The sequence below is a fragment of the Channa argus genome, chromosome 9, assembly GCF_033026475.1.
Source record: "Channa argus isolate prfri chromosome 9, Channa argus male v1.0, whole genome shotgun sequence".
Lineage (NCBI taxonomy): Eukaryota > Metazoa > Chordata > Actinopteri > Anabantiformes > Channidae > Channa > Channa argus.
Window position 1 is genome coordinate 27,715,422 of NC_090205.1, and position 13,051 is coordinate 27,728,472.

At 39.2% G+C, this 13,051-nt stretch overlaps 1 protein-coding gene across 2 annotated transcripts; it reads left to right on the top strand.

Moving 5' to 3' along the window:
• The first annotated feature begins 852 nt into the window (after positions 1-852).
• On the top strand, positions 853-9,092 carry LOC137133593 (interleukin-10 receptor subunit beta-like). 2 transcript variants are annotated; one of them, XM_067517367.1, is made up of 7 exons: positions 853-1,014; positions 1,490-1,613; positions 4,080-4,261; positions 5,654-5,808; positions 7,201-7,345; positions 8,132-8,277; positions 8,416-9,092. In XM_067517367.1, exons 1-7 carry the CDS (start codon positions 960-962, stop codon positions 8,572-8,574), a joined length of 966 nt encoding a protein of 321 aa, XP_067373468.1. In that variant the 5' UTR covers positions 853-959; the 3' UTR covers positions 8,575-9,092. The 2 variants fall into 2 exon arrangements, with proteins under 2 accessions (XP_067373468.1, XP_067373469.1); XM_067517368.1 differs by having other exon boundaries at positions 8,135-8,277.
• The last annotated feature ends 3,959 nt before the right edge of the window (positions 9,093-13,051 follow it).

Consider the following 13,051-nt stretch of genomic DNA (forward strand, 5'->3'; position numbering starts at 1 on the left):
CACAAACACCTAACTGTCGTGATGCAAACTTCACATTCCCTATTATGTTTTAACCACTGAGCGGTATAAAGGGTCTCTTTGATCCAGGTGCAGATCAGGGCCGACATCTACATGCATCTCAAAAACTGGACTTTGCACAGACTGTCTGCTGTGCCAGTGCATATACAAAGATAGATGGATGATGACAGCTCTTTGGCAGCGGAGATTCATGCAGCTGAACCTGACGTTTGATCTCTATCTGCAAAATAGCCTGTAAATCGCTGAAGAAATGAAGCACAATATGTCCTAACAAAATTTGAAATAAAGCATTAAGCACTCTGGAAATGCGCAAACTGAAAATACTCAATGCACAAAATTCCAACGCAACCAATAATATCATCAACACATCAAAAGTGTAGAAATGTTTTGTCAATGCAAGACGTTCACACATATGGAGTGAGTTGTTTTTTTACTTCATGGATCACTTCGTGAATTTCTTGACTGTACTGGCAGATAATATGAGATATGGCGTCACAAGCTCTTATCAGAACAGAAATGAATGGGTGGTCCTGTGACATGACGTCAGGCCGTCAGTACTCCCAAGATTAGGGCACTAATCTCTGCCTATATACAAAAAAATAAAAACAAACAAACAAAAAAACCCTCTCCCTATATACATATATTTGAGTTTGAAATGATTATTTTTCACTTTGGGAGCTGTGTTTCTTCTTTCTTTCTCTGTCTCCTTCCTTCTCTTCCTGTCACTACAGAAATAGGCGCTGTGTGTTGACACGAGAGCGCGGTCTCTGATAGGCTGATTCCATGAAGCCGTTTCTGCATAAATGAGTTTCGTGTCCGCGGACTTCCCCGCATTTGTGAATACTACCAGGAAATACACTGTTTATTTAAAAAAAAAAAAAAAAAAAGGGTTCATACGCGAACACTAGTCAGTTCACTAACAGAGGAACACTTCAGACAGCATGTCAGCTATTTGTGCCTTTATCCTGACGTTTTCAACACTATGCGCGTCCAGAGGTAATGTGGGTTTACTGTGTTTGAACTGTTTGAGCGGACGGACTGGAACCGGACCTTAGGAGGAACTTTTGTTTTATAAGAACGCTTAATGACGAAACGGCAACGAAACGAAACCGCATTGTTGGTACTTTTATTTAGAGTATACGTAGATTAATGAATGACTTGTCCAGGCTTTATGTAGTGAACTGGAAACGTGGATGATCAGCTGGGCACAGGTGCAACATTCACATAATGTGTTATAGGATTTTTCCGAATCAAGTCCTTCTGATTACTAACTTACTCACAATGACTTCAGCGTTACTTCTGTCATTGTTTCAACACCCAACTATAAGGGGTGAACTCTGACACTGCAGCAATAATCATGAGCGTTGGTATATGTATATTCACATTGTGCATTTACTGTCCTCTCGTTCCCTGAACACACCTGTGATGAAACTGACTTTTTGTCACATTCTTTCACATATGAACTGTGCAGTGGTGTCAGGAGTTCTCAGCGGGCCCACAAAAGTCCACTTTACCTCCTACAACATGAATTTGGTGCTGAGGTGGGATCCACCTCACGGGGCGGCCAGCGGCCTGCTGTACACAGCTGAATACAAGTAAGTCTGCACTAATCTTAGCCATCACAACCCATGTGTTGTAACGCTACAGGTGACTTTCCACGCTGCAACAAAACATAATTGTGATGTACTGTGGCCATGGGCCGGTTAAATACTGTTTTGCATATGAATAGATGTGGCTGCTTCATCTGTTCCTCAGCAGTGCTGTAATCACTATGAGCAGAACTGGTTAAATGTGCATCTTCCCTGCTTATTTGATGTCAGTGACTGTAGCATTCATCGTAATAAGTGGAAAAAGTGGCTGTATCTGACATGTCTCTGAGAACTTGCTAAATGAGAAATGTTTTGCTGTGTATATGGGTTGAAGAGTCCACTCTAACCTCAACCCTGAAAAGGTGACTAGTGACACTTCTCAACTATTTGGGTAGTGTTGTAGAAAAACATCTGCTCTTCTAGGAATGATACACGCATTACGATATGACTGACTGACATTAGTGAGTAAATGCATTGATATGATAAATTTAACTACTGACAGACGTGTAATCTAAAATTTGAGCTCAGTGCTTTCATTGTGTCCACCGTTATGAGGTGTCCTCTGTAGACTGGGTCACTGTAACATCAGTGAGTTGATGATATCTGCGTTTTACTTCTCTAGCAGTTAAACCAGTTAGTAAATGGACAAATGTTATCATGTGTTGGAAATGGACAAATTACATATTGTTCCTGAATTTCCAAAAACACAGAAACTGACATGACCAATTTTTAAAAGCTTTAAGGTGAACTCATCAAATCTTTTGTATAAATCAAAGTTTAGATTAAATATCTAAGTGTGAAAGGTGCTGCTTGTAGTGATGAACTCACAGAAAACTACTACTACTTCTACTCTGTTTTTGCCTCGTTTTGCGGTATGTTTCTCATCGTCTGCATCGTCAAGCCCCCATCGGACCCCTGTCATCAGCTGTTCAGCTGATTTTGCGTGATGAATCGGCATCGATCCATTCAGTGAGACGGAGCACTTTGATTAGCTGTTCAGCTAAGTGAATGTGTGCACGAGAACACATTATTAACAACAGGAGGAGAAATAGACTAGAATCCATTAGAAGTCGAACCATCAGTGGTGAGTGAACATTGGAAGCTTGGTTTACAGTTTGTATAACCGCACTCCCGGTTTTCCACTTTCTCTTGCTACATAAACATGGGCTGTCAACTTTGTGCTGGTGACATGAGCCAATGCAGCAGTTAGTCTTTGTCACAGCTAGTTTGTTGACATTAACTTGATGTGTCATGGCCCTAACAATGACATTCTTAGAAGAGATTTTTGTTTGTACCAACTTAATTTAATATCTTCCATTTTATTAGTGAAATTTCATTTCAGTTAGCTAATTGATTTACGAAGCCCATTTTCCATAAGAATCTTTCACTTTATAATGCATCCAAAGTTTTTAGTGGTTGACAGTTCTGACTGCAAATGAACAGGGCTACAAAACCTTTATATATTTTTCAGCATCAATGGTACCCTCACAGAGGTGCATGGTATTCATGCCATGTGAATTCATAACCACAGTTTTCCACTTCACCTCAGGCTCAGATATCAGCAGCATTTCTGGATCTTGTTTATATATGGTTGTTGCTTTGTATACCAGGGTTTTAACTTGTAATTGTGGATGCTGAGACAAACTGTGACAAAGATTTTCAGAGATGTTCCTGAACCATGTATTGATCTCCAGTATAGGATCGTGAATTTCTGGTGCAGTGCTGCCTGTTAGACTAAAGATCATAACTATTCAATATTATTTTTTGGCCTTGTCCTTTGCTTTGTGCTTGATACAGTCCCTGAATTATTTGCAATTTGATATTACCCAACAGAATTTCCTAAATTAAATTCTATATCAGTCCAGAAATGTTAACCACTGAAAACACTGTTATGAAGTCACAATTGTGGAAAATTTCCAAAAATTCCAACTTTGTTTACAAAGGTACATTACTAATAATTACTTGAAATCTACCAGGGGCGGCTGTAGATCAGTTGGTAAAGGCAGACGTCCACGGACCCGAGGGTCCGGACTGGGACCACAGGGTCAGGGTTGGATCCCCGGTCCCGGCTATCAGTGAAAGTGTCTCTGGGCAAGACACTGAACCCCCAACAGCCCATTCCCATCCCCAGCTCTGCAGTGCTGGTCCAAGCCTGGTAGCAATTTGGGAGAGTTAAAAACTGTGCCAAATCAACAAGCGGACAATGATCTGCTGTGACGAACCTGAACTCACAGGATAAGCAGAAAGAACAAAAAAAAAAAAACATGAAATAGCCAAAGTGACATTTTTATCTATAGTCTACGGCTGTTAGAATGTGGCATAATTTTTAATAAAACACAAGAAACATATTATGCTTAAAATGTACTAGAGTTTCTTCAACGCCATTTTTTTTTTGTATGTTCTCACAAACTCACTGGAAATCGAAATTACTATTGGAGTATTTGCAATACTAATAAAATGTTTCAACCACAGATCTAAGGTCAGCGCTGGCTACAGCATAGGCTGTGTGAATATCTCAACCCTTGAATGTGATCTCACGAGCCTCAATGAGCCCATCTTCGAATATGGAACATATTTTGGCAGAGTGCGGGCGCAATCGGGGTCAGAGACCTCCCCCTGGGTGGAAAGTACTAGCATAACCATGGACAAAGAGAGTGAGTAGACATTCAGTGTTTCATGACTTGTAAAACAACATAGGGACGTATGTTTATTCTGTTGCCAAAACTGCTCATGATCCAGTCATCATAATCCTCTTTATTCCAAACAGTCATTGTTGTACATATGATATTTGAATGGCCAGACAAAAAAATGCAATGACAAAAAGATACACTAATCAGATTTAAATTTAGATTTTTTGTTTAACCTTTATTCAAAAGTTATCATGGAAGAGACGGACATTTACCGTGGAGCGAGAGAGAGGGCGCACGGCGTGCATCCAAGATCCCCAGGCACACACACAATAGGGATGCTGTGACTATGTGGCCTGTGCTGTTACAATATGGCTTCCAAAGACCTTTCACCAATCAGATATTTTTTTTAATTGAACTAATCCATAAATTGTAACCCAACTATGTGGTAACCCACTGAGCATTGCAGTCTGACCTTTCAGCCTGTTATTTTGGGTGTACCACTCATAACTCCTTTCAGCATATAGGATTGTACACTTTGTGCCAAGCACGAAACTAAAGACGGACAATTTTACAAATAGCTGGTGAATATGTTGGACCCACATCATTTTTCCTAGGACTAAAAGAGAGAAAATATTGAAGATGCTACAAAAATAACTCAAAATAGTTGGTTAAGTAGCAATTTCATGGATGTTTTGTTGACATGTCAGCAATGACATTGTTATCCAATGTTTGTGATGTATAACTTTTTATAAAGTGCACACACCCTGCTGTCAGCTCTTAGCTATCCCTGCCTGCATGCTACATCAGTCCAGGTTGTAATCTTGGAGTGAGTCTGCTAAGTGGCTATGAAGAACATTTCCATCCATTCATCATTATCTGAACCACTTATCCTGTTACCCCAGCTGCCATTGGGCAGGGTACAGCCTGGATAGGTTTCCAGTGCAACACAGACATACACAGACAGGCAACCATTCATTCACCTAACATGCATGTCTGTCTTTGGCCTGTGGGAGGAAACAAGAACACCCAGAGGAAACCCGGAAGAAACCCGGAGGATCTAAGACTGTAGATTCTAACCAGGGACCTTCTAACTATGAGCCAGCTGTGCTAACCACTTCATTACCATGCAGCCCCCAAAAGATGTAATTTGCACCATCAAAACATTCAACTACTGCCGTAGTTTTACCAGTTTGTAATCTGCTGATTATGTGTTACAATAAGAAGTCTGACTGAGGTGATAAACACATGTAGACATAGAAGGTTACGTGTTGTGTAGAAACTGTTAAATACTACATCCTGGTCCAGTCAAGGACCACTTTGTCCATTTGCTTTGGTCTTAGCTGTTAGTTCCTTCTTTTTGTTGTGTATGTGGGTTTTTAAAAAATTACATTTACCAATCTTCTTCCTCTCCCTAAGCCGTCATCGGTTCACCCAACATCTATCTCTCTTCCAATCGAGCTACCATTGAAGTCAGCATTGAAGATCCAGTGTTTGCACTCTCATCTCTTCGGAGAGTGTACTCTGACATCACCTACAACGTCACCTACTGGAAGGATGGCCAGGATGAGAAGGTGGGATCCATTTCTATTCGGGAATTGTAGCTCCTCAAACATGTTGTTTTGGGGATCTAATACTATGCTCGGTCACCCCATAACAAACCTCTAATTTGTGAGGGGTTATACAAGCTGTAGCTGTCACTGCTCAAACCGCAGTGAGGTTTAAAGCTGGTGTTTTGGTATTAATGTGCCTTCTTCATAAACATTGCCACTGCGTCACCTGGAAGTGCAAGACTTCTTTATCAGGACAAATCTTACAATATTATACAATAAAATTCAATCATCGTAGGAGGCATTACTGATAATATTAATGATATATATGACATGATATGGCACAGCTGTATTGACGACCCTATGTAGAGATACATAACATTTCAACAGGGTGATTAGAAAAATGTTTTTTAATTGTACAATTAAGTAAATTAAGTAAACAGATTATGATGTTGGATAATTGGTTTACCAATCAGCATTTACATGAAACTTCAGAAACCTTGTTACTGGAAATTCACATATACAGGCAGCAAAGGAGAAATCTCAGTCCTCCTCACCCACACAGTAATTTTGTCTCGATTACAGATTTAAGCCCCATAGTGACAGAAAACGATGCTTTCAGACTTTCTTTCGTTTTATCTTTGTTTTTGTGTGTTGTTTTTTGCTCTGTTCTTGTCACTGCACCTCGGCAACAGAGGGGAAAGAGGAAGAAGAAGAGAGCTAATGATGATAATAAACAGTGCAAACTGTCAGAATAGAGCAACTTTATTTAGACTTCTTTAAAGCTTTCCATCAATTAGCCTTTTGCTGCATGCGGTGTTGGTCAAAGCTGAATAGAAACCTGGTTATGCATATACTCAGCAGAGAAACTGTCTAAGAAAACACCTGGGGAAATCAGGTTTCCCTAATTCCCTACCCAAGCTTTCTCATTTTTATGAAAATTAAGACATCAGCTTTCCTAGGAAAGCTAACTGTAACCTGGCTACTTATGTCCATGTAAACGCAATGAGTGATTGTCTGCTAAATCTAAGGCCTGTTAATTGATATTTTACCACGTTAGCACAAATAGGTATTTTCATTATTAAAAAAAACCCATTACAAACATATAAGTAAGACAATCCTTGGATTTAATCATTACTTGAGCCTCTTTTGCAGCAAATACCTCAAACAAGCTTCCTGTAGCTTTAGATTACAACTGCACTGGTATATTCAGGAGACCTTTCTGAAGGAAATGCTAAACGATCAAGGCCACTACCTGCTTTTGGTCTGACACTTTGTGTCTGTCTTAGATTTACTGAGGTGCCTATAAGGTGCTTATCACCTGTTTTGTAGTGGAGGATAAAACTACACAATGACTATTTGTGGTCAGTTACATTACTGTGTTTTCACATCCCACTTCTCTGTTGCGTCCTACAGGCCATAACTATCAGCAGCATACAACAAAATCGGATTGTTGTGGATAAGTTGGATCCATTGACGAAGTACTGTTTCCAAGTCCGTATCAACAAACAATTGAACCCAACTGAGCCCAGCACATCTGTATGTGAGAGCACTGGCAGTGGTAAGATATTCAAACTACACTGGCTGACATGTAAAGCCAATTCGTGCTTTCAGCTTGCAGTGTCTGCATTAGTCTGCAGGACTTTGTTTGTTTGATTTGTTATCTGCACAAGTCAATTAGAGTCCACACAAACTGCAGATGTTCTTAAGCAGCCTAAGTCTTTCAGTCCCCACCACAAGCATGCAGACAAGCACATACACCAAACAAGCAAACAGGATTCTCTTCTATCCTCGGGCCTTAGACTTTAGACTTTGTTTAACTGCAGGTTTGTTTGTTTGTTTTTTCAAGTTTTCTTCTTATCCAACGAAAAACTACAATAGAACTTTTTTCTTATTTCAGAGGGCACCATGTTTTATTTCTTGTGTAATTTTGAGTTTCATTTATGTAGCTCGTTACTTCAGAGCCTCAGAGAGCTTTAAAATGTCCACAAATGGTTTAGATTCAGATAAGAAAAACCTTCAAAAAAAGCATAAAAAAAATGTATTTAAATGGAAATATTGCTAAAACTAAGACAGTGGTAAAACATATGAGAAAACATGAAAGAAAATAAAGGAAAACACAATCAAAGTCTCTCTCTCGCTTTAATATATTCCATTAAAAGTCAAGCAATAAATGTGTAGCTGCATTCACCACATAATATAAAAGTAATGATTAATTCATAGTGTCTTGATAATTAATAAAATCACACAAAAGTTAACAACTACATTTCAGACATGCTGTAGATTTAATTCAATTCAAACTAAGAACATAATGATTACATCTGTTCTTGTTGTCATTTTTCCGAAGAAGAAGACATTCCGTGGGTGGGAGTCGTGGTAACATTTGTTGTCTTGGGAATAGCAGCAGCTCTGGTGGCAGTCTCAGTGGTTTATAGAAGAAGCATATACCACTTTCTGTGTCCAAAAGATTCCCTCCCTGAGCACTTCAAAGAGGTGTGTATGTAGTGGGTTGTTTGTAATAATTCACATGGAAATCCAGTGGCAAACAACAACATAATTATCTGAAAACTGACACATTTCCCATCATTTTATTGGAGAGGGACATTTAATTTGCTTTCTTCCTGGGTGCAGTACCTGCTTGAGCAACCCAATTCAACCATCTACAAGGCCATGCAAAACCCCCAACCGCCTGAGATCATCGCAGATGTGATTGTGGTGGAAGGAGGCCCTCTGGAGGTGACAGCGCCTACCTGCATCAAACAGCCTGACATTACAGTGGACCAGAGGTAGAAGGAAAAAAGTCTGAACTGAACAGAAGCAGTGATGAAGAGGTGATCTGCAGGCTGCAGGGACTGTTAAAAAGAAAGTGTCTGTATGGCTGAGTCATAAACACATTAGGTACATGACTGACACCTGATCCAGTTGATGTAATTTTTGTGCTGTACAGTCCGGATGTTGCCCCACATGCTGTACTTATGTACATGGCACGACAATTGAAACTGCCCACACAAAATAATTTATGCTGCTAAGGTACTGCAGGATGCTCATCCACCACACTCTGTGGATGAATCTGTATTTTCAAAATGTGGATTTAAAATGCTATTTATTGAAACAGATGTAGGTTTATTTGTCTTGTGTTGCCAAACATATGAAGGTGATCAGCAAAGCTAGAACTAACAGTGTGGACACTTGTGTGCCTTGTTTTCTATAACTCGACGCACGGTGACAAATCGATTAAAGCTATATACATCAATGTAGTACCGACTTTAATAAATGCGTAAAGTTGTTCTAAGAAAATGAGCATCAAATGGCTCTAGTGGCTGGGTTTTATTCTAAAACAACTGTTTATACACTACGTGATCTACACTACAAAAATTGTGCACAAATTGAAGTGCAAGCAAAAAATGTGTTACAATGAGTGAGCAAATCATTTTGCTTCTAAACCTGATATGTTTACTCCAGCTGTTTTTCCTCAGAATGAACTTCTGGATTTCAGCCTGTGAACTTACTGTGTACTTGATAGTAACGGTATACCAGAGAGGTACCTATGGATACATATTTGTTACTTGATAACGGTGAGAAAACTTATGGGAATAACAGGGTAACAAGATGAGAATAAGAAAAAATGTATTTTGTAATTATGGGGTACTTGTGAAATATTACATTATAAGTGTGAATATTTATGATGGAACTGTTGTGTATCTACAGATAAGAAAAGGGTGAGAGGACCCACTTTAAATTACAGCCCTCATTTGTTGTACCTACCATATAGCAACAGATGACATAGAATTTAATTTTAATTCCTTCAAAGCATAGAAAACCGATTTAAATCAGCTGAACATAATATTGTAAACAACTTGTTGATAAATAATTAAATATTAAATGATAGGTATGATAGACTTTAAGTGGACCCTCTCACCCTCTTTTTAGCTGTAGTTACACAGTAGTTACACCATAAGAATTTGCACCCATCACGTAACTATTTAATAAGTAGCCCTTAACTACAAAATACTTACACTGTAGGTATTTTTCTTATTCTCATCTTGTTACCTGGTTATTCCCCTAAGTTTGCTTATCGTTACAATAGATAGGTACCGTTTTTACCTACGTGTACGTAGTAAGTTCACTGTATTTACCCTGAAATCCACAGGCTGTAAACTAAAGTGTTAACAAAAAAAATCTGTTGCTTTTGTTTCTGAATTAATTACAGCTAGTGATGATTGAGTTTAATATTGTACTGTGAACCACTTGGATGCCCAGGACATGTTTGCTAATAACAATATTAGTCAACCCAACGAAAGGTAAGTTAACCAATTAGCTGTTCTTTTTAGTTTATCTTAAAAGATGTTTGCTGCTATTTTATTAGATATACCCCCATAGGTCTAATACATGTCCCTGGAATAATTAAAAATGGCAGCATTTCTTATTGCAATCAATCCTATAGCCCTGCAGTAATTTCCATGTTTTTGAGGATTATTCCTTTCTATTTCTTTCTTCCTTTTGTCAACGCCTGCCTAGATCGTCATGTTTCCAGCTCCATGCTTCACTAAGGGTGTTAGGCAGGTAAATCTCTTCATCAGCTCTGCTCTGACTTATGTTCTTTGCTTGTAGCCAAACTCCTCAAACTTTGTTTCAGAGATTTTATGCAAATTTGATTTGACTGTTATCCTATGCTCAAATATGCTTAAAAATACATTTAAAAAAATAATTTTTAATTTTTTGTGTATTTTATATAACCATTTGATGTAGTAAAACCGACAAAAGACAATATGAGTACGTAACAAAATCCAATTTGTTTTAGCTCCTCCTGCGGTAAACATATAGTCTCAATCCTGTTTCTGCATATTGTTGGGTTTCTGCTGAAGGACTGTTCACTGATTAATCGTAGCTCTTACTTACACAAGAATCACTACTTGAGACGGGATATATACTTGTATTACACAACCACTTGCTCTTTTCAAACATATAACTAGCTTCGTAGTTTCTACTGGGCTTGGACTGGCACTGCACAGATTGGGATGGGAATGGGCTGTTGAGGGTTCAGTGTCTTGCCCAGAGACACTTCGACATATACCCAGGACCGGGGATCGAACCACGTGAACAAACCTCCCAAAAGTGTAATGTGGATTATCAAATATCACATCTCTGTCGTCTAAATCTCTGTTAGTAAATGACTTCATAAGCGATCATCAATTCGATTGATTTTGTCTTAGTTGGTTGAATCTTGCTGAAAAGTCCAGTGACACCCGAACCTTTGGACTGCATGAACTCCTGGATCTCACCAAAGAGTGCCAAAAAACGAAGCAAAATTTGTCCCCTGCTCCAATAGTACCTTGAATGCTCTGTGCTGTTTAGGTCTGGGGCAGATGCTGTTGATGATCTTCACGACGTGCCCAAAGGCGATCACCTTTGCACATAACGCCTGCTGGTGAATAATGCAGTGGTAATTCATAAAGTTTGGGAAATCTGTGTAACTCTGTGTCCGCTGGGTTACTCATGTGGGCCTTGTGGGCCTTGCGGGCAACCTGGTCCCGGCGAGCACCATGTTGGTGACCCCTTCTGTAGAGTATTGACTTTATTGTGTAAAGTGCCATGGGATTACTTTGTGGTGACCAATTTGGTGCCCAAGGTGAGTTATTTAGCCAAGGCTCTGATTGCAACATATATCAGCTTTTCTGCTTAGAGTACCAGTGAGTAAAAAAAAGTGCTATATAGGTGCGAGCCATTTACCGTTACTCATTATAATTGCAGTTTAGTTTTTCAGCAAAAGATTTTGTAAAATACAAATAATTCTCCTCTCTCTTCACTTTCCACTCACCCCAACCAGTCAAGGCAAATGGCCGCTCACCCTGAGCCTGGTTCTGCTGGAGGTTTCTTCCGTTAAAGGGAGTTTTTCCTCTCCACTGTTGCCTAGGGCTTGTTCAAGTGGGAATTGTTGGGTTCTCTCTATACATCTTTATTCTGCAAAGTGCCCTGAGATGTATTTGATGTGAATTGGCGCTGTATAAATAAAGTTGAATTGGATTGAATTGAATTCTTTATTTAGATTTGATGATTTAAACATTGTTGTTTCAAACTACAGTAGCTACATTCATTTTATTGTGTAGAATTTACCCACATATTTTAATAACTTCACTCCACACACCACTTCACCCTAATCTCAGTTTTTACAGTGCATCTGACAGAAGCTTTTTCAATTTTGAAACCCAGTGCTAAATAACTGAGTTGGAAAACAACCTTTAATTTGTTGAATTCCTTAGGAACTAACTGCGAAAAATGTTTCCTTTATGCCTTGAGAACCATCTGCCGACCTTTGTCACCAGCTGTGTGCTGAATGAATCCACATAATGTGTGTTTGTATGGGGAAATGCCCCTAAATCAAACACACGGTCATTAGGTACAGTATCTAGGAGTAGGAGGACAATTTAGACTCTTTAGAATCTTGATACATAAATGTAAATCTCTGAGTGCAAATGATAAAAAAGGTAGAATAACCTGTAGCTCACTAACACCTTTTAATATTGAGAATAATAGATACTTAAATACTAATAGGTATTAACAACTGTTTGGGGTTCAATCCCCGACTCCTCTGGTCACATGTCAAAGTGTCCTTGAGCAAGACACTGAACCCCAACTTAGTTGCTCCTGGTGAGTGTTGGCCAGCTGCATAGCAGCTCCCCCATCGGTGTGTGGGATTGAGAGTGTGAATGGGTGAATAAGAAGCAGTAGATAAAGCGGTAGAAAGGTAGAAAGGCGCTATATGAGTGCAGACCATTTACCACATCTACCAGCTGTGCCCCAGCCCCCAAATTACTAGCACATCATGCATATATGGTCAATTTGTATATAGTATGTGTATATACAAGTGTTTTAAGTTCAAATTTTACTGTGTAAACAATAGTAAAAGTGTCTGCCTAAATGTTACAGTTGTAAATAAATTTGTTTTTTGTCCTTTTAGTTGTCAGTGAGTTCAGGGTCGCCACAGCAGATCATTGCTTGTTGATTTGACACAGTTTTTACGACAGATACCCTTCCTGACGCAACCCTCCCATTTTTTTCTGCTTGGTTATGGAGGGGAATGGGCTTTAAGGGGTTGACATAGTCCATCCATTACCATTTACCACTTGTCCATTTCAGGCCTGTGCCTGGGTTGGAGCCTAGCTGTCATTGGGCGAGAGGCAGGGTACCTGCTAAATCCTGGACAGGTTGCCACGATGTGAAAAATACTGAAGTTCAAAATATTTCTGCTTTGTTGAACTGTTTTTAT